Raw genomic sequence first — 27313 nt, 5'->3', positions numbered from 1 at the left:
CATCCTGAAAACAAGAAGCAGAAAATTTTAAATAGTAGTAAAAGCTGCCCTATAAATGTTTGTTTTCCTTAATTTTTCAAAATATCTTATTTTGTGTTCAACAGAACATTAATTTTTTTTTCCTACTATGGTATCAATGATGTCCCAGAATTGTCAGTTGCTTACATTCTTCCAAATATCTTTCTTTGTGTTTAAAAGAATAAATACATTTATACAGGTTTGGTACAATTTAAGGGTGAGATTATGACAGAATTTTCAGTGTCCCTTTAATGTAATGTCATTTAATGTGATTGTGTTCGGCTGAAGAAAGGAAGTTATATAAAGCTGGCATGAGGGTAAATTGAGTAAATTAAGAAGAAGAAAAAAGATTTGGGTGAATTATTTCTATAATCTAACAGTTACAGCACAATTTTTCAACAGAACCAACATTATGTCCCTGCTCCCCAGAACAAGACTTCACACACAATCGCCATCTTGTGCTGGACGGGACTGACACCGGATGGGCACCGTGTGTGTGCCTGTGAGTAAAGCACTTTCTCTCTCTGGCCAAAGGCAGGAGGAGGTAGAGGGTACAGCTGTCCCTACCTCTTCCGTCCCACCATAGTCCAGGCAGTTAGCCAGTAGCGTATAGAGACCCCTGAGCCTCTAAACCACCCTCAGGTTGCTCTGCAGACACACTTTCTCCCTCACATACTCTTTGCAGTATAGCGGACTTGTACTAAAAAGGTACCATGAAGCTTCTTAGAGGTGGTACAGCAGTAACTCTTTGAAATACATTTTTAATTTGGTCATTTTATAGGTTTTAAACGAAAGCTCAACAAAACTCCCTACCCTAGTTTGAAAGTATAATGCCATTATCATTACAGTACCAAGCAACAATACCTTTCTGTAAGTGTGAAACCAAATTAACACACTTTACCAAAGGAAGTAAGAGATGAAGAAAAAACTAAAGTAACAAAACCAACAAACAAAATTAAATCCTCTCATATGTTGTCTCGTGATGTGTTGTGGGCTGGTATGTCTGTGTTACCTCAATGATGTCCGCGTTGGTCCTGCTTTCATGCGGCTCGTTGTACTCTGTGTATTTGAGCAGCACTTTGTCCATGTCAGTGCTGGCATACTGGAAGAGCTTGTTTGAGTGATTGAAAATAATGAGGGCAATCTCGCAGTCACACAACACACTGAGCTCATATGCTTTCTTCATCAGACCAAACTTTCGTTTGGTGAAGGTCACCTGTGGAGAGAGGAAAAATTTGGGTTTAGACAGGAGAAACAGTGTGAGTGTTCAGTTGCTCACCCTCGAGTTTTTCCAGATCTGTACAAATTTCTTTGTTCTGATGAACACAGAGAAATATAATTAGAAGAATGCTTGTAACCAAACAGTCAAAGAATGTAGGAAATCAAACAGTTCTGCGGCACATACCATTGTCATTTTTACTACTCTGGTAGTGAATGGTGGTCAAGAACTGTTTGGTAATAAGCATTCGTCCACATATGTATATATAGGTTTATCTATGTTTATCAGAACGAAGAAATGTAGACAGATTTGGAACAACTCGAGGGTGAGTAAATGATGATCGAATTTTCATATTTGCTGACACAATTGTAATACAAAAATATATAGAAAGACATTTTATTAGAAAATGATTTTTATATGTAACCTTTTTTCATGAAAAATTTTTATAACACGTCTGTGAAATATGACAAATGCGATATGCAATATCTGGCAAAATAATGCGGTTTCTGGCAACATTTTTTTTTAAAGAATATATATAGAAACATACATGTTTCACATTCTCTCTGATGTCTAATCGTATTTCACGCATCAGAATATGTGCATGTAGTCTCCCATTTGCATGCTAGTCTCTTTGCGTCGACCTAAAACTTACTACATAACTTTTTGAAATGTTATAGCAAACCATTTCAATATGCACAATCCGATATCCACATACACAATATTTCAATTTACTGCAGACTTATTTTATAAATGTTTTATTATGTTTTATCCAACTATTGCTGTGCATTCAAGCTGACTTGAGATCAGGGCAAGATCATCTTCCTTCTGCTCCCTGCTACCACAGGTGCTGCCTAAAGTCAGCCTGAGATCACAGATAGCAAGAAAGTTTCCTTTTTGAACCTAAGACTCTCTAAGCTTCAAACCTGTAATGTTAGCAGACAGTGACTGGGCTTTGTATATAAAAGCCCTATTCCATTAGGTGAAAGAATATTCTCCACCTCAACAATCTGAGCTGATATTCCTCCTCGCTTCAGCACAAGCATAAACACCAGCAACATAATTGCCAACAAAAATAGAAAAGCCAGGTAACCAACGGCAACAAGAGAACATCAACTTTATCACCACGAAGAATGCTGAGAGGCAGACTTCTCTCCGCTCCTCTCTTGATCCAATTAACCTCAGAGCCCAATGCTTACCCACTGACCTTTACTTCATACACAGACTCAGCCGCTCTCTCTCACCTGATGCCATCTCTCTATGGGAGTTCTGGATTTGTCAGTTATTTTTTTAGCACCTTGTCTTTATACCGGCTCTGATGCATCTGGAGTTTTGTTACTAAAGGCACATTTCATTGCTGCCCGTCTCGTTCTTTTCATCGCAGTTCACATCACCTTCTCAAATGGTTGAATTCTTAAATTATCGAAACGGATCTATCAAATCAAAGGAAGGTCAGACTGACAAGATGCACAGAGCCAGATTGTTATAGGGGGGAAATAGCTAATAAAAATTATAATTAGCGTACGATTAGGCGAAATCTAGGTCAGACGAACTACACAACGTACTTTTTGTAACTTAGCTCGAAATATGGTTAGTCAGGCACACCTGAGGGAGAAAGAGAGAGAAAGAGCTGATGCAGCGAGGCAAGCTACGGCTGAGTATGAACACCTGGTCAATTTAAAGAACTCAAGACTGCTGTGGTGACCACAAAAACATCTCGCACAGCCCGCATTTGCTTTCCTAATGTCGTAAACATGGATGAAAAGATTACAAACAGCTGGAACAGGTTTGCCCATTGGCACACTTACAGCAAGGGGCGAGCAGAGGACAGTTCAAAGAAACCATAGAGAGTAATTTGGTAACACCCACTTAGGTGTGCCAATTGCTTGGTCAAAGGTGGAGTGTTTAATGTTGATGATGACAGAACTGTACTGTCACGTCATTGGCGGAACACTTAAACAGTCTTAAAAAAAGACTTGGGATGTATTAGACATGCATCAAATTATTTACATAATGTCTAAATCACAGAGGCGAATTGACGCAACTTGAGTCATAAGCAACGAGTAAAATTTACTTAAATTCTACTAAACCATTTCAATCTCTAGGGTACGTTTAGCAAGATTTAAATCTATGGAAAGCTTTAAAAAATTAACGTATTCCAAAAAGTACATTTCTAAGTACAAGACTGCCTGACTCACCTGTCTGTTGCGCTCATCTGTAATCCGCTGAATCTGAATCTTTTTCCTCCCCATGGCTGCTGTGATTGACCAAGCGGGGTGGGGGCGGGGTTGGGGTTGTGGTGAGGTCAGATGTCAAAATTTAGACTGACAGGACCACGTACAGCAACTTGTTGCCTCGGAGTAAAAATTTGTGTGTGTGAGAGAGTCTCTCTCTCTCTCTCTCCGTATGCCACCTGTCTGAGGCAGCTGGGCTCTCACCTCTTCCTCCACTGATAAGAAAAGGAGGAGGAAAGGAAAGAAGAAACACTATGGCCTCCTGGTAGGGCCGTCAGATCATGGTCCGCTCAGGGTGCAAGTCATCCAATAGGTGTTTGTTGTGATATCCAAACACCCCCCCAAAAATTTGTGATGATGATGATGATGGTCTGGTGATGAAGTCTGAAAAGAGAGAAAAGAGAGATCAAACTCAGAACCAAAACAGATTTCAATGACAGAATTTCAATCACATTGTGAATTGCTTCTGTCATTTATGAAGATACAAAAGCTTGAATAAAGATATAATTAAATTGCAATCACAAAACGCTTATTGGCGAGTCTGTCAAATACTCCCACAACCTGTCACTCATCCTCATTTTACGCCAATAAAAGGTAAAATTCTAAAGGGTATTCAAATCCAGAAAAAACTAAACAGAGAGCTGTTTAGTGCGGCCATTTACAGTATTCACACATACACACCTACATTTTCCACTCCACAGAAGTCATGTATAAAGGCGAGTAAATGATGGGAAGAAAAATCATTTAGGTTGAAATGCTCCATTAAAGTGAGTTATGAACATATTGAGGTTTCTCCTCCCAGATAACATCATATAGACATAAGTAGAATCAGGTTTTACAGTCTGCCAGCCCAAGAGCCCGATTGTGTGTTTTCATTAACAAACCCTTAACACAGAGGTGAAGCATCTTCAGCTGCAAGGGAAGCAACAGCTGAAGCATCTCTATGTAATGCAGCGCACTCGCACAACTTCCCTTTTAACTGTTTAAAGTGGTTCTTATAGTAGCATTTGAAGCTTAATAAAGCAAAAAGCTGTGAGAAGCCCTGCATTTTAATATGGGTAAGGGGTATTTTCCTTACTAAACGCTCTTAATAGACTGGCTTATGCTTTTATATAACAGTGTCAATAGCATTATATAAAAAAATTCAGTATGTTCAACAAAGATCATAATCAACAGCATAAAGTTATGTTTAGTGATAGACAGATATATTGACGTGGCCAATATATTATTTATATTTTTACAAATGGCCGCCATACCGTACATTAAAATTGTATTCATAAAAATGCCACTAAGATGTAAAGCAGCCTTTGCCTCTTAGTAATGTAACATGTCACGTAAAATGTGTTGGGTAAGGTGGATAAGATACAAAAATTGTATAGTAATTATCAATAATATGTTTAAAAAATCTCTATATTTTTTCATATTAAGCCATGTTTAGCTGCCCACAATAAATATAACGTCATGTGTGGACTTCTTCATGTGTTCAAGTCTGCTACCAACTAGCTGCATAATACACAATAATTGTATATTTAGTTTCACCAATTTTCTGTGTCTCTCTCGTTTACTCGGTTAAATGCATTTTTGTTATACCTGCCTCTTATCGGCCAATCGGCCACAGTGCACTGCTTTCTTAATGTCGTTATCGATCATTACAAATTAAAAACATATTGTTCGACCATTACTAATGTTCATTATTATAATTGTAGTGTTCGAAAGGGAGAAACTTGCTGCATTAATACAGAATCAATATAAATATAGAATGTGCTTCTAGGTTTTTATTTAGTGTTATAAAAAACAGACTAGACGCCTGTTAGTGTGACACAGCAGTTCTTCTGTTTACATGAATATCTGCATGAATGAATTCAGTGTTGCCGAAGAATTGTCATATGGTCTGGGATAATTTTAAACATACTATTATTATCCCCGTCTTCAAATGAAAAGCAACCAGGGCCTTAAAACAGGGATCTATATATACATCCAGACTGGATTTGCAAACACACCCCCACAAGACAGGGAAAAAACTGAACAACCAAAAGGTACTGTTAGAGTTAACATCGGTTCTAGACCCTTTGAAAAAAAGAAGTCTGAAATACATAAACATTTGAAGAATAGAGGCACTTCAAAGAAAATACTTTTGCTCCATCCTCAACGACAGGAAAATCTCTTCCGATTTGTTCCTGCCAAACAATCTCTCCCTGCTTAAGTAAATACATAGGCAGCAGTAGTAGGTGAAATTATATAAATGATATTTTTGTGGCATCTTTCGGTACTCGCATAAAAGTCATTAAACATTTGCAGAACTGACTTTTTTCCAAAAACATTCAGAGCAATTCTGCCACTTCCACCAAACCTGAATTTTTAAATGAAGAGTTTGGTTCCAAAACTCCATTTAAAAAAAATCTAAAATCATGTTTTCTATTATGTTATCATGTTTTTATTGTGATAGTAAGCTTATTTTTTTTAGTTATTATGGCTTAAATCAAAACAAACCAACTGCAGTTTGATTTATATTAATTGGAATGCACAATAAAAAACATGATTTTATCTTATTTAGGAACCGGCCAATATCACAAACTCAAACATTCACGGTCTGAGCTGTTGGGTGTGACTAACCAGCCACTGTCACAAGTTTCAGCACATCTTTTACACCAACACTTGAATGTGTGTGTGTGTGTGTGTGTGTGTGTGTGTGTGTGTGTATGTGTGTATATGTGTGCTCTCTCCTATTGGAGAGGATGTGCCGATAGGAAAGGTTTCCTCAACCGGCCGGTTAGAAGCACTGGCTTGAGTTCAAAGCAACTCAGAGTTCATGTGTGTTTTGGTCTAAAGGGCCAACACATGAAAAGGCTTCTTTATCTGCAATGAGAGTCAGAGTGTGACCTTTCACCCTGTGAGCGATGAGAGAGGCCAATTCCCAGCTCTGATCTCAGCTGCCTCAACAGGGACATGGAAAGTGTCCTTATACTGCGGTTCTTCACAGCGAGACTCTCAAAGTACAGAAATCCCAAGACACTGAAGTACTGCTTGATAATGCTGCGACTGCTTCAAATCTATGATTTCACTTGACTGTTAAGAGACATGTCAATCTTAAGATGCATCTCAAGAGAAGCCCTTAACAATGTGGGCTAAATCAAGTATATAAAGCAGCCAGTGGTAATGCAGATATTCCTTAACATGATGGTATAACTAAATTCCCCTGACATTTAAAATGTGAGTGATGTTTGTTAATCTAAAACATGTCACCACAAGGCGAAATCGGACACCCCGCCTTTAACAACTTTCTTCAAAATATACATTTCTTTGTGTTCTGCGGAAAAAAAGAAAGTCATAAAGGTTGGAAATGACAAGAGGGTGAGTAAATAAAGACAGAATTTTTATTTTTGCGGTCAGTAAATGAAGACAGAATTTTTATTTTTGGCTGAACTATTACTTTAATGTTGCATATACAATGTATACTACCGTTTAAATGTTTAAACAGCTCAGAGCACAAAGGTGAGCTGTTGTGTGATGCAGCTGTCACACACATACAGGGGAAAAGGTGCTATAATTTTGAGTTGCGGCTTTGGTGATACCACTCAGGAAATCCTGCGGAACCAGGCTAGAGCGTGCAACACAAGCAAAACAAACAGGCCTGCAAACAGACGAATAAACACCTTCAAATGACTCACGCTGCTACAGAGACATTGATGAAATAAAGTTAGTGATCTCTGAATGTATTGAACAATACTCTTGTTTCTTCAACGTCCACCTTAGAGCAGCTTGAACGCACACGGTTGGGCCACAGTGCTTAAAGTCAGGACACTGAAGTACCAGAGTTCCTCTGGGATAAGCTTGCACTGCCCTCGTCCATGTGTGGGCATATGGCATTCTGCTCGAGTGTGTGCGTGTCTGTATATGTGAGTGTGTGTGTAAGCATATCTCCCCTGTAGGGTGTGTGTGAGAGAGTCCAGTTTTGTTATCCCAGCCTGTGACTAGAGGCAGAGTGGCCTGAGGCTCAGAGATAAGGGACTGTGCCATTCTGGACCACGGCCAAAGCTATGCTGAGAAATCCATCACCTTCCCAGCGCAAAGCAGGAGGTCACCGCCTGGGACAGAGAGCTGTTTAGTGCGGCCATTTACAGATTCCATATATCGGTGATGTAGAAAGAAAACCTAAACATCAACTCTGTCAAAGCCCACAACAACCTGCATCACCTCTACATTAGTCAAATATAGAATGAAAAGCAATGGATATGAATGGTGACCCTCAAAATTAAAAATGCATACCTAAGGAAAAAAGTCAAGTATAAAAAAACAAGTAAATGTTAATTTAAGTTACAATTCCGAGATTTGATTTGTTTTTCAAGACTCTTATTTTAAAAACTCAGCCGCTTCAACCACCTGTCCCACAAAGTCCACTTTTCCACGAGTGTATAAAATCAAGCCCTGTCCTACATTTTGTTTCTCAAGATTAAACGTCTTTCATATGTCAAGTTATGGCGGTAACACATGGTCAAATGCTGTTGACTTAACATTACTTTTCCACAAGACCAAAGTGGGACTCAATCAAAACAAGCTCATCCACTAAATCAGATGCACCTCAGACACAAACAAGACAAATAAAAACAAGCTCGTCTGGTCCAACACGGAACCACAAAGCACTGTAGAGCAAAGGTGTTTTGAGGAGACTTCCTAACGCTATTGGCTGTTGTTAAAGCCGAGTGCTGTTCAAAGTTATTAGCTGTGGCTAAACTAGGGCAAAAAATGGTGCTCACCGAGCCCTGTGAGACTCTTCAGCGATTTTCTCTAACCTTGGGGTTTTACTGCCAGCACCAACTGCTGGATATTTCCAGCCTGTTGACTCAACCTCCCAGCACGGCAGGAACTCACCCCGTCCAATATGGCTACTCGGCTGCTGACCACAGCGCGAGCTACGATTTCTGTTTTTCAACGTGGCTGTTTGTTCAATACGCAGCATTTACTGATGATACGCTGGAGCTGTTGAGTGCCCTCACTGGACCTCTTCTAGGAGCGGGGAGCAAGGTGTCGTAACGTCTGCCAAACTGCGAGTGTAATCCAATCCCTGAGCTGGAGGAGGGTGGTGGGTACTGGGCTGCAAGGACAGCATTTTAGGGGGAGGGGTGTAATGTATCCGTGGTATTCAGCTTGTGAAACACACCGCTTCTGTCAGTTTCATCCCTTCTGCAAGCGAACTACAACGATGGGCTTACCACTTTAACCCAAACACTGTTAATTCACTTTTCGAGGCAAGACTATAACATTCATCTCTCTTTTGGTTCAAAGCACGTTTGACAAACACAGAACTTAAGGTCAGAAGCGACAGCTGCCTGGTGTGCACAAAACTGAAGGCTGTTATTTACACCAGCTTATCTTTTTCAGTATCAGTGTGGACAGTGCGGTCAGGCTTGTCAGTTTACAACAGCATCACATGACCAAACAGACCCGAGCACGTCCTGCGTTGAAATTCTCTACCGCATGAGTCTGCAAATACCACTACAAGCTAACATGCTGTTCTAGGGGCAGCAAAATCCTTGACTCATACCCAGCTCGGATCAGACCAAAGGCAGCCTTTCCCTGCGGTGCTACGTCAATGACATCACAAGATAAGTGAAAAGGAGGGTGTGTCCGCGAGAGGTTCATCAGCAGCATTCCATGTTTTGTTAATGGTTGGTTACAAAACAATACAACAGATTTTTTTTAACTGAACAAAAGACAAGCTGGTTTGTTCAGTGATATATCAAAATCACAATCTGTCTCGGGGTCAAAAGTGAGGAAAAGGACAGAGATGGTATAGATCAAACCTAGTCCTCCTGAGTGATTAGTGTAAACATATCTATATTTTTTTTAATTCAGATCATTCAATAGTTTACTTGGGAATTTAAAGTGCAAGCCTATGATAACGCTAGACAAATGGTAAAAATGTATTTACACTTGACAAAGCATGTCTCTAAATAATCTTGCTGGACATTTTGGGGTGGTATCCCGGAACGGGATTAGTTTAAACCAATTAGGATATTTTAGGCATTTTTAAAAACATACCTTACAAAAAACATAACTTTGTGCATCTTCAGACAAAACACCCTGATATATTTTAAGATATATGAAAGTTGTTAATGATCAAGAAAACTCTAACATTTAAGTTACGGAAGGTAGAAAAATGTCACTTAGTCTTTTCATCATCAGCTTTTAAAATGCTTAATGCTAAACTTTCACAACAGAAAAAAAGTCAAGCACTTTTTCAAAAAGCATTGTGACAAAGACGTAAACTCACTCGACCAAATCTCAAATACTCTTAATATATCTACAACTTCAGTTCACTGAGACTTTTAGCACCCAGCTTACAGAAAATAAGATCTACGTCAATATTTCTCCCGACAGTTTCAACAGCTTCCCTCAGACCTACAGGTCAATTTCCCAGTGTCACAATCAAAAACCCAAGAGTTTAGCTAATGAAAAGGGCAAATTATCAAATTCCTCAAATTGTTCACCGTAAACTAAGAAATGTTATAGTTATTAAAAGGAAATGACTACACAGTACATGCTAAAAAATCAAACACACAATAAGAAGAAGTCAATAAAACAACGCCAAGACTGAAAGCAACAGAAAGGCCCACAGAAGAGATTGAGAGTGGTAGACAGAGATGATCTGCCCTGTGTGTGAAGTGAAGCTGTCATGCAGCACAGCACATGGTTCTGTCACATCACACTGTTCTTCAACGCTCGGAAATACCCTGAAGGCAACACATTGTTCATGTCAACCTGATCCCTTTGTGACGTTTACCTAGATACGAATCTGAAAACAAACTAGTAAAACTATTTCTGGACTTCGTCCCTGTATTTTGGAGTCACACATTTAAACGCAACAAGTAAAAATAAGTTACCAGATGCGTAAAGCTAAATATGTAGCTGACTAAATCATACCGAATTGCCAAATCACAAAGGGTTAAAGTGACGAGGTTATGTAACATATTACATTAAACAAACCAAAAAAACATTTAAAATCAGTTTGCTTTCTTACCGTTTATAACTTAAGATGAACAAAAAGCCTCTCATACGATCTTTACTTCACACGGTTTCACTTATCCAAGTCCCCAATCAAGTGTCACATAAAATCCAAGCAGGTCAAAGCGTAGCTCGCCCCATGAACTGAGCTTGGCTTACAGTGGAGACCAGTTCAGCAATGAGGCTCTAATGCAGTGTTCAAACCCACAGCCCTCCTCTCGGACCCCCCCTCACCCCTTGCCCTAATATGCCTTTAGCAACTGCCTTCAATCCATCAGTGTCTTTGGAGGTAATTGAGAGGGTGGATGGGTGTCAGGATTGGGACGCTTTTCAGCATGTCAGATTCTCTGTTCTCTAGCCTGTACATGTGTGTGTTAAATGTAATGGCAGCTGCCTACACACCTTTTGTTCGAACACCCTCTTGTGATGTCTCTGCCATCACAGCTGTAGGAAATTCAACTTTTGGGGTAAAAAGCTGCTGTAGGCTACACCCTCAACGCAATGCCTGCGCCAGACCTTTTTTGTGTATAGCTCTCTACATATAGTGGTGAAAAACTTGTATTATTATTAAAAGTAGCGGAATAATCCCTATCCCACAAACAAATCTCAAGCTTTGCTCTTTCCTGACATGAAAAACTCTAAAGGGCTTTGGGGGGTGTGGGAATGCACAAGCTATGAGTCTGTAATACACCAACGTCAATGAGTTTCTAAAGGGAGGGACATTTTGCGCACATATCACGTTTTGGCATAAGGAGCATTGTGGGTTTGGATGCCACGGTGGATGTTTCTCGCAAAGAATAACTTATATGGATAAATCTTGTGGATGGGGAGGGGAAGTTGGAGATCCAACCCTCCCTATGCTATATCATGCAGGAAATCTGCCAGTAGTGAGAAAAATATACCCATATCTTAAACATAACAAAAGCAGGCCTAAATTTAGAGGATACAATTGCTAAAACAACAAACACTGTTGACTGGTCATTGGTCCGCTAAGATCCTGTTTCCTTGTTTACTCTTTCTCTTAGTAAAGCAAGAACAAAACCACATATTCAGGTTACAAAGCAAGCTCAGAACCAGTTATAAACACAAACTTTTAATCTACATATTCAGGAGCGGCTTCCCAGACAAGGCTAAAAGTGGTCATATAAGATGGCTAAAACTAACATTATTGTGTGTATCTGGTGTAATACAATGTGTTTACGCGGTTTACGGTTAAAAAAACACATTCGTTTTCACATACCGTGCATTACTGTTGCTCCTCTTTGCCCCGCCTTTCTGAAACGCCTCGACTTTTAACAAAGTTCATCGCTGTGAAAAGCGGTGTGCACTGATTGACCTAATACCTCAAACATGTAATGGAACATGGAAATGTAATGCCCTTTACCATATTCGGAACATCAGCCTTCAACCCATATTGACTGCTGATAATGTCACCGGTACCGTGTGATCAAGCCCAAATATGATCCAGAAAATGCATTTGACCAAGCAGATTAATCAACTTTGTCAGTGCGACTTTGCCAGCAGAGCATAACAAATCGGTAAGGTTTTATTTCTAAAAAACTATTAGGTTTAAGACTATAGCTAACTTCTTGACACAGCCTTTGACGTGTGTCTCGACGCAACGTGACAAAGTCAATAAAACAAATGATAACAGGGCATTTGTTGGATACAGCGGAGAAATAGTTACTGAATAAATATATACTTATATGTACTTTGTTCATGTAGTATCACGCTGCAGGGGAGAACAGATGATACGAGGCTGAATCAGCTCCCAATGGATTTAGCCTCTAAAATATAAAACAATTTCTGCATTTGTGATCGTAGGACCGACAAAAAGCTTACGTTTGAATAGTCCCTTGCAAATTCTTTAATAATGAAAACGTACTTACAGGCTGTGAATGAGAAGCCAGCTTTTTAGAAAAAGCCTTTGTGTACAACAAGGTGTTAATGTGTTTTGGAGTTGTGCTGTTTTGGAACAGTGTTGTAAATAAAACCACAGATTTCTAATTGTGTCCTCGTTTGTAAGACCCAACTAAGTAGTTTTTCATTTGTTATGACACACACAGCATCTCCACGACATGGCTGCAGCAACAACAACACTACAGCAGGAATAGAAACACCTTCTTTCCTCGTGTATTTTGGGCAGTGTTTTCCAATGCTTCTCACAAACTGACGTAGAAATGTGGGGCCGTTTTTTAATAAGGAGTTTTAGGCAGGTTTGGATGAGCCTCCGCTTTGATCTCTTTTGGTTTCAGACTTAAAATTGTACATGTATTGTATACTGTATGCATGAACAACTTGTAACACATCGAATATACACGTTGTGGTTACCAACATTCTTCAAAATATCTCCTTTTGTGTTCCGCAGAAGAAAGAAATTCATACCGGTTTGTAATGACAAGACTGTGAGTACATGAGAGAATTTTCATTTTTGGATGAACTATCCCTTTAACACAAAGAATTGTTCTACTTTGGTCAGGCTCCAGTACAAAATAACTTCAAATGCTGTAGTATATGAATGAAAGTAGGTTTAACACGGATATGAGCAAAAAGCATGTTGTTTCCTCTTTCTGGATCATCAAAAAGTCTAACACATTGTTAGCATAAAATTGGGAGAATGAATGATGAAATGATATGGAAATGCAATATTACTGCACAACATGTTTCCATATCCTCTTTCAACAAAATGCAGTGTCATAAAAACCTTTGCTTACCAGGAACAGGTGTGTGCATGTTGCCTTTTAACCAAACCAGTATAAAGCGTCCTATTCAAATGACCCGCATCAGTAAATTGACTGCAAACAAACATCACTGTTACAAGCTATAACAGAGAAGAGTATTGTTACATTTCAGAATGTTTACAAACAATAAGAGAGCACAAAATCCAAGGAAAGACTACTATCCTGATGTCCTGTTTTGTCATTGAAACACTCTGTAATTCAGACAAACAGGGTACAGTATCTCTCAGCCAAGACAGACTGTCACAGCTAAAGGTTAAGGGTCAGGAAGAGCTAGATGAGTCCTAACAGACGACAAGACATGTTTGTCTTTGCTTAAGCCCCTTCAGCTGCCACTCGAAAAGACATGCCGCCACCTGAAATCACTTCTTCTGAATCTCAATGAGTGCACAATCTTAATTCTAAAGCTTGATATCTAAACTAAATTCTAAAGCAGATTTATTTTCAATCACACCAGTTTTAGGGATTGTTGGTTCACCAATTTTTTTTTATTCTGTCATCATTTACGTACCCTCTTACTTTGAACCTTATGACTTTCTTTCTTCTGCAGAACAAAAAGTAAGATATTTTGAAAAACGTTGGTAACCGAACAGCGCCAACACCTATTCACTTTATTGAATGGACACAAAACCAATGCAAATTAATGGGAACCAGTTAAAAACATTTTTTTAAAATATCTTCTCTTGTGCTCTGCGGAAGAAAGAAAGTCATTCAGGTTTGAAATGACAGGAGGGTAAGTAAATGATGACAAATTTTTGGCTGAATTATCACTTTAAGTCAAAGAGTATAAAGCAGTATAAAGTTCCTAGTCCTGCTTATAAAACCTATTGCCCTGGTGGTGCTATGAGGTTACTAGGCTGATTCTTGTCTCCAGACTTGGAAACCTCCTTTGAAGTCAATATTTGTATGGATTTTCTAGCACAATGGCTTAGAAAAGCAACATCACAACTTTCTGCATGAAATTGCATGATTTTGCCTAGTGGTGTGGGACACGTTCCAGACCAAAGGTTAACATTTAGGCTTACGGATTTAAAATAAATCTTGTGCTAACCCAGGTTAAATGTCAGAAATAGTAATTCTGCTATTGACAATTCACTTTTGTCATTTAGGTCCGGCTTTGGCGAGTGCACACTGTCTACTCCAGCTCTGAACGACATGGAATTTGAATTCTCGTTCTGAAAGCTGATATCGTCGCAGCTTTGCACGTGCTGTGCCGATCAGAGTCTGAACCGGCCAAGGACATTAGATCTAAACATCCAGGCCTCTAGCACATAAGACAAAAAGTCCTCAGCTGTTGGTGAGAGGTGACGTCTCCTCCCCGCAACGCTTCTGATTGGCTGGCAGCTTCCTCTGGGCCCAAGCAACTGTTGCTGCGGGAGGTGAGGACCGATGGGCCTCTGGTGTTAAATAAACAAATTCTCAAAAGGCATTTAATATGGTAAAAGCGGCCCACACACACACCAAAGCAAACCGGCCCAGCTCCGCCGTGCCTTCCTACTGAAAGTTATACTCATTGGAACTCTCTCTCACACACAGTTCTCAGAAACAGCTGACGTTTCAACAGCCAACAGCTGACAGGCTACAGGTGGGATGGGCACAACCTCTTTAACCTAATACACCCCCTCAAAAACACACACCTCTTGTTCGCGCGCGCACACACACACACACTTACACCTGTTAATGTCTCACAGGAACAGTGATAAACCCTTCCTCCTCCACAGGTTAATTTTATGATGCAGTCTCTCCATTTTCCTCGCTCATTCTCTCATCTTCCTCAGACTTTTTCTTTGATAATCTCAGTGAATGCTTCTGTTACATGTGCACGTGGGACATATATCAGGCTTTGCCTCAATAATAGACTGATCTGAAAGAAACTAATTTGTTGCATAATATGAGCAGATCTAGCACAGAAATGATGTGCAGTGTTATTAAAGGGATAGTTCGCCCAAAAATGAAAATTCTGTCATTATTTACTCACTCTAATTTCATGTATAAATTACTTTGTTCTGATGAACACAGAAAGATATTTGGAAGAATGTTAGCAATTTTCATTTTGTGTTCCATGGAAAAAGGAAATGTTATGAGGACTAGTAGAAAACAACAGAATAGTCACTTTAAGGTGAACAACAATCCCACTAATACTCAAACAATAAAACGTGTTTCTTCTTGGTTGATCTAGCAATTTAGAACATAAGCGTTCAGAGAAACAAACACGTTCACATCACACATATTTTGAAGACGGACGAGTGCAGGTAAACCTCACTTCCCGACCCAAAGAGGTGCTCTAGCGACAGACTAGAGTCTTTCCTCGTAAGAGCACCTAACTCCCATGCCTCGTTGCAGTAGCACCAGTGCTCTGCTCTGTTTTTTCTGCACCAGATCCTAAATAGGGAAGCGTGGAATCAGCGCCCGCAGATCTCCACAGAATTTTTCAGCTGTTTGCTGTGATAGATCTTAGTAAGCCTGAGGACGAACAATGTGATATTTCAGACGTTTAAAACTAAACTAACCAGGGAAAAGTTCAGGGAACGTAATTTATCGGTCTATTTCCTTGAGACACCACTGGGTAATTTCAACTCCGTTCAAAGCGAGAACAAACGATATGCGAGTTCTCTTGTAAAGTTTTATTTTAAATTATCTTTACATTGTGTTGTGAACATGCGGACAAATGTCATCATTACAAACAAAAATCAACATAATAACGTAACAACACAACCCCTTTCTTTTTGCTTTAAACTCTATAAGCAATAAAATGTTTATCCTTTCATATAGAATATGGTCATATGGTCTTGACATGCACCTTTTTCTGTTGGTTCAAAATGAATTAATTGTACAAATTTGGTTTGGTGGTGTACTCCGAGTTTAAACATTCGATTTAGCATAAATCAATAAAAAAAGCTTCCCTGCCTCTTTTTAAATATGCAGAACCAAATCTGCTATCAACTGCATTAAAAGATACAGTATAGACGGGCAGCATTTTAAGAGTATTTAAACACATTTACACACAATTATATTTGTGGACAAATGTAAATCTCACTTGATACTATTCCACAGAATTCTGAAGATTTTTTTCCAAATTTTAATGGCGAAATAACATGAAAAGTCTGCAGATTCCGTATGTACTTGCTTATTCGGAAAAACAACTTGAAAACTTCATGTGAGCAAAACCTATGAGGGTTTATCTTCGTACATACAACAGGATAACTAAAAATAGTTTCAAGTTCATGTTATGTGGCTCTTAAAAAAACTATTTGGTGCCTGTTTTTTCCTCCCTAGTAGCCAATTAATTTGTCTGGAGCCCTGTGTAGTATATTTTAATATTTACTATAGTGAGGTTCAAACACACTTTATTATCTAGGAGTTTTACTGCAGTTTACTTTAGGCCTATTAAATACTATAGTATAGGCTACTACAGTATTTTTATGTGGACAAATATATTACTATTGTTTAGTAAAAAATCTTTCCAATTGCGTGAGCATATTGTGTTCTCGCGAGACCAATCGTCACACCCCTAACAGTTTTACATTCTTTTGCTATTTTAATAACAGAAAAGGGGTAGTTAAACTGTAAATGTGATCTATGGTGTGACAGCAAAAATGTAGAAAAAATTAACAGTGAAGATAAATCTCTCTTATGTTATTTTATATTATGAATTTAAATATATTAACAGTTTGTTTTCTCAATCATCACAACATGTATGGTATATTTATCAACTACCCAATGTCACGATCCTGTCTGTGTTTTCCCTGGTAGTTTGGACTTTTAGTTTGTTTCTTTTGAGTTCCTGTTTCCTGTCTTGTTTTGTAGTCGGTTGTAGTTATTTTGTTTATTGGCTCCCAGTTGATTGTCTCTCAGGTGTGTCTTGTTAGCCCTCATTATTTTGTGTATTTATACCCCTGTGTTTCTCCTGTTAGTTGTCTGCTATTGTTATATGTACTGATGTTCTTTTGTTGGCACGTTGTGTTTTGTAGCTGTGTTCTTTCAGTCTATTCAATTTATTTACTGCATTTAGATCCAGCCTCATTACTACACCCAAATACACTTCTGACATTCCCCGTCTTTCAGCTCCTTAACCATTTCAATGTTTTGTTTTTGTACTGAATGTAAATTGCCCATGAAACATCACAGTATAAATATATGCATTTGCATGGCTTTAGTCTAGCAGAAAAGGAGAAGACAAGAAGTTCAAAAATGACACAAACCAGGGCTCACATTGTCCATATAATGTGTCAGGACACATGTGCTTACTAATAAGCCACAGCTCTGTTGACTCAAATCGTCTCAAGAGTCGCTTAAGACAAATTGGACAATAAATTAACATTTCAAGTTTACAAGGAGTGGGCAATAAATGAACATTATAACTATGAAATGAAAACAAACACTTTAAAAGCTCTGTAACACATTCTTGATAAAGACTATAAAAGTAGAAGATAAAGAAATCGAGCGCAAAGTGCTGCCTGGTGCCCTCAAGATGGACTGTAGGAGTGCTTGGTTATGTTGAATTTGAATAATATAAACATTGACTTAAATCCCCGGAGAAAACATGAGTGGTTAAGATTCACAAAATCCTCGCTAGAGGCAACTCGTGGAAAAGTGTAAACATTCACGTGTAAAGGATAAGAAGAGCTGAGGGAGACAGCTAAGGAAAAACAGACGTTTTATAAATTAATAAACCAAAAATGCGTAACTAAACATTAACAAGATGCTATTTTATAAACACCTCGGTAAACAAATATCCCATTCGCGGATTTGATTGGCCGAGCAGGCCTTGCTGTTCACAATTGCTTTCAGAGATCTATCTGACAGAAGCATGCCTGCTCACATGAGTAAACACACGCACACACACAATGTGTGTCACACTGGAAGGAGAAAGAGGGGATTTTTTCCCATCCCTCCTCCCTCACTGGCACATTTCCCAGCTCTCCATACTGCTCCATACTGGCCAGCCAGAAATCTTCCTTTAAGACATGGTGAAGATCGGCCTTACTGACTTTTTAGAGCAAATGAGACAATGTGTGCAGATGGCCTTAGACAAGAACCACAGCTGTACTGCCATAGAACCGAGGAGCCCCAAGAGAACGAGACTGAGGGAAAAGAGAAAGCGGCTGGTAAAAGAGTAAAATAAATAAAGTAGAAAACTGCACATGCAGTTAGGGTGAAAAAGAGCAGAGAATCGGCAATAAATCAGATCAAAAGACAAAGTAATAATGAGAGAAAAGAAGCTAAATGAGAGATTCAGGGGTGTACGGTTTCAGCACTTGGCTCCAACGCTTGCTGTTTCAGCTGTGCGGGAGCGATGCCCAACCCTTGCTCTCACCCCACTGTAACCCCGTTAGCCCTTTCGTTCTAAAACGCAGGCAACACCAGGTTGTGCCATTGCTTCGCCCGCTCAGGGTAACTGCAACAGAGGTGACGTAAAACAACATGACTGACTTTGATGGCTTCACTCCTTTTGACCCCAGTCAATGTCTGATTATTTTTCCTTGAAAGGTCAAAGGATTGTAATCTTAGTCTATTAGCGACAAACAGTTCTGCAGATTTAAAAACATAATCAACATCAATAAGTTAAACTCTCGCCCAAAATGAAAAATTTGTCATCATTTACTCAACCTCAAGTTCTTTCAAAACTGTATAAAAATCTTTGTTATCTATTTTATAGAATGTGTGAAACTAAACAGTTCTTGGGCACCACAAACTACCACAGTAGTTTTGTCCCTACTATGGAAGTCTTTTGAGCCTCAGATCTTTTTGGTTACAAAGTAACAAAATTTACACAGGTTTGGATTTGGAACAACTCGAGGTTGATTAAATAATGATACATTTTTCACCATTGACTACCATAGTAGAAAAATTTCAATGTCAGTCAAAAGTACCCCAAAACGGTTTGCTTTTCTAGATTCTTCAAATTATCTTCTTTTGAGTTCAACAGATCAGAGAGATTTATAAAGCATTTTTCCTACTATGGTAGTCAATGGTGGCCAAAAACAGTTTGATTAGAAGGATTTTTCAAAAAAGAAATGTATACAGATTTTGAAACACTTGAGGGTGTGTAAATAAAGACATAATTTTCATTTTGGGGTGAACTGTTATTTTAACTGGTATCCTAAACAACTCTAAACGCACAGCAGAGCTAATCTCTTTGTTAGCCTCTAAATCATTAGCAAGCTAGTAACAGGCAGGAAGAAATGTAGTTCCTGTTCTGTCTTTACATGAATAGGATTCAAATCATTAGGCTCTTATTCTCTGTTGGCTTCTATCACCCTGCAGAATCAGGTACAAGGTTGCAGTAAATTGCTTCGCGTGACTGTTCCCAAGGGAAATATCTGTGTTGGGTATGCACAGGTTACACCAGACGAGACCTAAAATGATGAGAGTAGTGGGTGAGTCCTCTACTTTGTTCTTAAGAAGGAGCACACAAAACCAGACACTGACAGAGAGCTGATGGGTAATCTGCCTATTTCCGTAGTCCTTTCAAATTGAATCCATGACAGGTGACTGCAAAGCACAAATTTTGCCCATTACATGAAGTCTGTAGCTTATCTGATAAAAAAACAGTTTCACCTCTAGCCAAACCTAACTAATAAGTTATTTAACCTATAATATATCCCTGAAGAATGAGGCTGAGTGGGACCAAGCAACTCTTTTTCAGAATGATTTAGAATAATGGAAGAGGAATAATGCTGGAATAAGGTTGGTTAAGACAGAAACTCCTCAACCTTACTTATACATTTAATGTATGTAGACTTTACCTGTACTGCACCTTTATATGCAATTGCACAAGTATGTAGGTCATGGTCGATCTCCAACACATTCATGGGGGTTTTATGCAATCTAATATTTTATCCACTCACACATATATGTGAAAGCAAATACAGTGTAAACAACTTTAACCCAATTAAAAATATTGCAAGCCCCAATTTTGCTGAGTAAGGCATGTTTGTGGGTCAACAATTTTTGTAAGTCTTAAAAAATTATCCTGACAAAGAAATGAAGATAGAATCGGTTAGAATCTAAATTTAACAAGGATGTTGACCCAAAAACACAAGTAACCTTGCAAAACGTGGTTTACCTCAAAAGACCAAAAAAAGCAACCTTTTCCCATATTTAGAAAAGATGCACTAACATAATCCTAACAATAGTTTAATCCCAAATACCTAAAAATAATCACAATTTGATTTTGCAGTTCCTTATCCTTTCCTGTTTGAATAGCATACCCAGAATGAGGTCAACACGTATCTTTATTATAGCTGGAGGGGATTTCGTTTCTATTCAGTACTACCACTGATGATATTTTCGAGCTCAATCAAATATTTCTGATTCATGATTTGGAGAATTTTCTACATGGAGACTATGTAAAAATGTCCAAGCATGACAAATGTCTGGGCTATGCTTTACGCTGCCTGCATTCAATATTTAAGTATTCAAGTGCATAAAGACAGCAATTTCATCATTTGCCTAATCATCCAAGTGCCATCCTACAGAAGAAAAACATTCAAAAGACAATTACCTGATATCACACCAGGATTATTCACACCTTGAGACATGCAGTTTTCTGCTGTTATGATACACTCATCCCACAAATTGATACACAATATTGCGCTCACAAGTATAACCACAATACTTTGAACAAAATATTACTTTTTTATAATTCAAATAACACACGTCATTTTGTAAAATATAGGACATAGCCCTAAGATAATATCTTTAATTATCTGTATTGCAACATGTACTACATTGCGTTTAAACCTACAACTTTCCCTAAAGCAGTGAAACAAAGCTAGAACATTTGAAGCCCAAAAATCATTATATGTAGATGAACAAACATAAAAGAGATACTCAAAGAATAATATTGCGGCTCTCTGTCGGTGTCAGTATTGTGGTCTTTTACACTGGAGTGTGTGAATGCTTGAGTTGTGGTCTTTATAAAGTCTACAGCTTCTCCCTTCTCGGTAAAATGACACCAGTACATTGAGGTAACCACTCTGTTATTCAGACCTTGTTTAAAACCAGCTAAAACGTCCTACCCCAAGTCAATCTGGCAGACAGTCTGTGAGAGATGGAGACTGGCATGGGGTCTTGAGAAGATTAAAGATTCATAGTTTGTGTTTCCTAAGCTAATTGTTTCATTTATCAGAATGCTTTCATCCTAAAGCAAGCAAATGTATTAAATAACACAAGATTGAACTATATCAATAATAATTATTACATAATTTAAAATTGTGTTATGTTTTAAATAATATATAGCTGCATTCCTTCTGAAATCTTGTATGTCCACATTTCGTGATTTTATGCCATAAACTATTATTATTAGTCACCCTTTTGGCGTTTGTCACTGGGTTTTGTAAAAATCGAACTAATACAAAGTATTAAAAAGTGCTTATCAACTTTTAAAGAGAGTATTTAATCATTTAAAAGTACCGTGATTTTTCCATTTCCTGAAAAACAGCGAATTTGGATATACAAGGTTTCGGAAGGAGAGTGTCTCATATGTCTCATATTTCCTTCCATGACCACACAAAACAATATACAGTGATATTAGACATGCCTGCAGAACTGTCAAAATCTCATTTAAAAAATGTAAATTCTGATTGCTTGTCAAAATCCCTAAACTCATCCTGATCTCATCTCTGCCCTCAACTTTACATTGCTCATTACCTTAATTGATGTTTAACCCCAAATTCGGCTGACGATGGCTCAATTAAGAGCTTGCTGAAGGAGAGATTAACACAGGGAGGGAGGTCTGTGTGCACTCCGTGGAGTCTCAGGCCTTCACTGCACCAAACAGCAGTACAGCCACTGAAGCCATTTTGAAGTGGAAAGGCCAGGGAAGCGCTATCCCCATTACTTAATTGAATCACTAATGCTTTGACCTTAAAGTGAAATTGATTTCAATCAGATGTTGGCCAATATCAGATGCCATAGATTTAAGCGATATTTCAAAGGCAAAAATAAATTTCCAAATGTGCCCTCAAGGCATTGTGACTGAATATGATTTTCTTCTTTTAGAATAGTTATAATGCTATGTATAATTTTTCTTCCAAGCGGTAGAATGGGAGTGAATGGGGGCAAATATATTTTCCAAAAAGTGCATCCATCAATCAAAGACGGCTCGACACAGCTCTGTGGTCTTAACAAAGGTCTTCTGAAGCGAATCGATGCATTTGTTTAAGAGAAATATCCATATTGAGAATGTCTAGCCTCCATTCTCCCTCTGCTGCACGTAAACCTTGTTTTGAGGCTTGTTTTTCCGGCAAATGATGGTGACTAAAGCTCCTGCGCAGAGGAGGCTGTATCCTATTATTTGGAATAAACGAGAAATGCAGCATTCTGCCGATTGTCATGACACGTGGAATTTATAACTCCTTCTGCATAACTCAAATAGAAGAAAGTCATATTCGGTCAGAATGCCTCGATGGTGAATAAAACATTGGGACATTTTTATTTAACTCTGAAATATCACTTTAAGGAAAATGTGTTTTTGATTGAAGAAAAACTAATCCTAAATGCTGAAGCGTCTTTAAATTCCACTTTGGCTTTTGAATAATAATATGTAAGATGACCATTGTGTAAAAAAAGGTTCTCGGCTCGCACCTTCGCCCCATCTCTTTCAGACGTACATAATAGGGGTCGACCGATTATCAAACTAGCAAATTATCGACGTCATTTAAAAAAGCAGAATTGCCAATAAATTTGAAGCAGCTCTGATGCAGCCAAGGATTTAGTGAGAGCCGCCGGAACATGCCACTCCAGTCTGTTGCCTAGAGTATATCAGTGATTGCGCATCAGTTGACGGAATAGGCATTTGCACATTATTTTAAGTCATGTCAACTCACAACCACTCAAAGTGCTTGCAACATGTGTCAGATTGAGTTATTTTCGCAATATAAATATTCAGACACACGCGTTATAATGCCTGTCTTAAGTATACACGTAAGCACAGTCGCTTGTTTTCAGTGAGTGTCTTCAGATCTGTGTAATAAGTGATTTAACTCTGTCTTAACGCGCCGGCGCCGCCACACATATTTAGGAAAGACTTAAATACTCCAGTAATTTTGGTCATACAATTAAGACTAAGACATGATTCGAAGCTGTGCTTGGTCTACTTTTATTTGTGTGTACTCATTATAAAATGTTTTGCTTTTGTAAAATAATGAAAATATACAGGGTGTGCATCTTTCTGAAACGCGTAATTCAAACAGATTTAAAACTCTGCAAATACTCATCAAAGAAACGTAAAGCATATGTCTAAAGAAAAATGGAAGTTTCTACTTTTAAATGATACAATCAATATAAATATTCTCAGATTACGTACTATGTATGACAGTACAGACAGGTGTAGTTTCTCCCGCATCAGCTCATTAACTGTTTTTTGTTTATATCCTTACTGTTTACCATGGTGTTACTATAGTAAACGTGCAGTAAACATGTTTTTTGGACAAAGTTTTTGTCTTGTTATACTTAACTTTGAACATATTTTTAATTTTTACACCAGACATATATATATATATATATATATATATATATATATATATATATATATATATATATATATATATATATATATATATATATATATATATATATACCGGTTATCGGTCTACTTGACCTGTAATAATCGATATCGGCCATGAAAAACACATATCGGTCGACCTCTAGTACATAACGAACATTTATGAACAAAAAGTATGACCGTAATAAGAAAATATTAACCTATAGTAAAGGTTATTTGGCAAAAACAGTATCCATGGAGGGAAAGCTGGCTAAAGTCTACATTAAGCATGAACATTTCTTATAAATGCTTGCACAGAGACCAAAGGCCATGGAATGTGAAAATGAATTCAAACGTATAACCAAAGTAAACTGTTAGCAATTATAAATGCCTTTAACTAACACATTATGTGCACTAAATAATTTAAAAACCCGCTTTTACAGGAAGTTACAGAAAGAAAAGATAGAAATTATTTGTTTACACGAGGAACGCAAAGTACCAGAATGAGTAGTCATTATTTTGACTCCATGGTTTTGAGCACATCCCTATGGGTAATGCAAGAAAGTGCAAAGGAAGTGTTGTATCTGCATTAAACAAACCTGTTATCCCTATTCCGACAACTAGTTTTGTTCAGTCACATATTGCATTTTCCTGACTTGCTTTAATGGGCCTCAGTGTCAATGTCTCCAAAAAAATGTGAACCAGATCTCGCAGTCCAACAAGCAGGCCACGTTTTTACAAAAGAAACAGGGACAAGTTTACTTCTTGTTATTTCAGAAAACTTTTTGATGGATATTAAAACATTGTGGTTAGATTTGTTTGACGTCATAACTGTACTTGGTCTTTTTTTGTTTCTGACTGTGAACAAAGCCACAGATGGGAGTATATCAGCATCGAGTCTCTGGACATAGAAATGACAACATGCGTGGAATCACGACAACAACAGTACCCCTCTGCATGACTAAGACATTCAACCCATCATAAAATTCAGCCCATAATCACAGCTGTAATACAGCAGCAACCATTCAAATCCATATGTAAACACCTTACACTAAACTTACTTTGTAGGACAAAGTCAATGAAAACTTTAAACTACACAATATTTGTATACAGAATGTCACACTTTTAACTTGTAAACTGACGTTTCTTCTCTCAAAGCATTGAAAGGAGCACAAGAACAGATATAGACATTATACATTTAAAAAGTTTTAAAGACATGTTATTGCATAACACAGAGAGGGTGGTGTCGTACTGCGTAAACCAAACTTTTGTTTAGCGTCTGTGAGCAGGATCAACCAAACTTGATTTGCGAGTGTCTTCAGTACTGAAAGATTCAGTCCACAAACATTTATTATCGCTATTATTGACAGCCAATAACATATAAGGAACACGAAACTACACATGATATCATATTAGTGTAACGTTACTGCAGAGTAAGCTGAAATGCATGCGACTGCATCACAATCACGTTGACATTTAAGACAGCGGCCAAATCTGACAGCCCGTCACAACAACGAATACCTCTCATATCAGGGTTTACAAGCATTAACTATGACATAATAATTATGAGAAAGTATAAGATTTGGGTGAGGGGTTTAACGCATTGTAGTCTGAAGCCTAACGTTATATCTCATCAGCTTCCATTTCAGACGCTCTGATGCAATAAAAAATACTCACGCGACGGTGTCTATGTGCGCATGAAATATAAGAAACAGGATGTGGGGCTTTTTAAAAGACAGATTTTTCAGGTACAACGGCGGATCATTCGGCACTCTTAAAAGCTTCAACTGGACGAGATGAACGACTTACCCGGAGCAGCTACTAGATCCACATCTGTGCGATTAACAACAGGGTTCTTGCGGCCCGTACACGAGAAACAAGTGCAATGAAGACCAAACCAGGCAACTAAATAAAAAGGGATGAAAAAATATCACCAATTATATCTGAAATACTTAACTCCTGTTCGGGATTACTGTTTAGCCCGTACAGTCAAAAACCTTCATGTACAAAGTGTCCTATCCACCATGACTAGCAATGCACTGTGATGGACAGATATGTGACCAATCAGATATGAATTTTGTGAGTTTTGCCCAATCGGATTACAAGTATGGGACTGCTGGATGTGGAAGCAGAACTGGTAGGCGGGGTTTAGATGAAGTAGGAAGAGATCACGCTGAAGCGGTTTATGTATTCATCCGCCTTGCCATTTAAAAAATCCTATAAAAATCCTATCTTTGTTTACATATTAGAACTGCAGTGTAGTGACAACGTTTAAATGCGATTATATTGCGTTTGAAATACTCTACGAAAATATGTCAGAAAAGGCGATAATGTGTGGTTGTTAAACGCGTTAATAAAAACATATTTATTAGATGTACACAGTTCAGTAGGTTACGTGAGCAGAGAGATTGTTTTCCCAAAAGCTGGTAATACGTGAAACGTCACAGCTGGAAGTGTAATCATACACTATATTCACATCATTTTACTTAAGCACAAAACATTTTTAAACAATCTTATTTGAATAAATAATTATACACAGTACGTAACAATGCAATTTGGTGAAACTGTGAAATTGGATGCTCTCGAGAAATTTCGAGAATCCAATATAAGCGTGGAAAGGCCTATGTTACGTGGAGGAATACCGTGTTTACAGAGGGAATGGAAGTGATGCGGACCAAAAATGAAAATGTCGGGGTCAAGTAAGTGAGTTTATAGTGCCGTAAAAAAGACCGGTTTGCTAATTTAATTAATGAGTTTCACGGGTAAAATTGACACAAGAACAAAACAGACCAACTAATATCTTCCTTAAAGGATTAAGTTATGAAAATGCACTTGTAACATTCACTCGGATCAGAGCTGCGTGCGTCACCGCTATGGAGGAGGAACACCTTAAGTTTTGTTTGATACCCAATAATTTCAGTCGGGTTATTCTAGGGGAATACCATATAACGTAATGTATTTAGTGTAAATTGTGTTCTTAAATGCTATTTGAGAGGTTTTATTATCTAGATCATTGTAGAATATCTTATTAGAAATGTGTAAGAAGCAACAGGGCAGTTTAATCTTTGAGGATGCACATTAAATACGTATTGAATGTTTAGTTGAATTTTAATTCTAATTGTAACCTAACCATACCTTACTTTAAAGTTTAAAGGAGTTAAGGAGGTCCAGACTTCCGTGTATAGCCATACCTGTGCTGGGAGATTACTCTCTGTTTTGTTCCCTATGCACTCACTGGGGTTTTGTGAAAGAGCATTTATACAAACAGATGGACGCACTGTTGCCCTCTCTCAGATCACTTGCTTCCTACACTCAGCCTGCGCAATAAACAGAATGCCATTTAGCCAGGAAACCTTCACTGGAGACAAAAACAATCATGGAAGTGGGGCTGCTATGATGTCATGACGACATAGACAACCCTTCTCATCTGGAGTGAGTTATAGACTGGCCACAGTGGACAATTGTGAGAAAGTAAAATGTCTGGGCTGTTGCATTTTTATAATCTGAATCTAATGATGTCAATAACAAAGTTTTAATTTCTTACCATTTCTAACATTATAGAAGAATAGCTGATCTGCATGCTCAAAGTAATGCACAATGACACACTGCTAAAATA

General features: G+C 38.1%; 1 protein-coding gene across 5 annotated transcripts in view; it reads right to left on the bottom strand.

The window, feature by feature from the left end:
* Nucleotides 1-25740, bottom strand: part of mef2d (myocyte enhancer factor 2d) — a 50329-nt gene extending 24589 nt beyond the window's left edge. For all 5 annotated transcript variants that reach the window (XM_079470103.1, XM_079470104.1, XM_079470106.1 and 2 more), the window contains exons 1-3: nt 25507-25740; nt 3433-3852; nt 1031-1234 (exon numbers count right to left, since the gene is read on the bottom strand). In XM_079470103.1, coding sequence (XP_079326229.1) covers nt 1031-1234; nt 3433-3486 — 258 coding nt within the window. In that variant the 5' untranslated portion in view covers nt 3487-3852; nt 25507-25740. The remainder of the gene's footprint in view (nt 1-1030; nt 1235-3432; nt 3853-25506) is intronic.
* Between the last annotated feature and the right edge of the window lie 1573 nt (nt 25741-27313).

Source organism: Barbatula barbatula (assembly GCF_947034865.1).
Source record: "Barbatula barbatula genome assembly, chromosome: 12".
Classification (NCBI taxonomy): Eukaryota; Metazoa; Chordata; class Actinopteri; order Cypriniformes; family Nemacheilidae; genus Barbatula; species Barbatula barbatula.
Note: the sequence above shows the minus strand (reverse complement) of the source record. Positions and strands in the feature narration are given on the sequence as shown.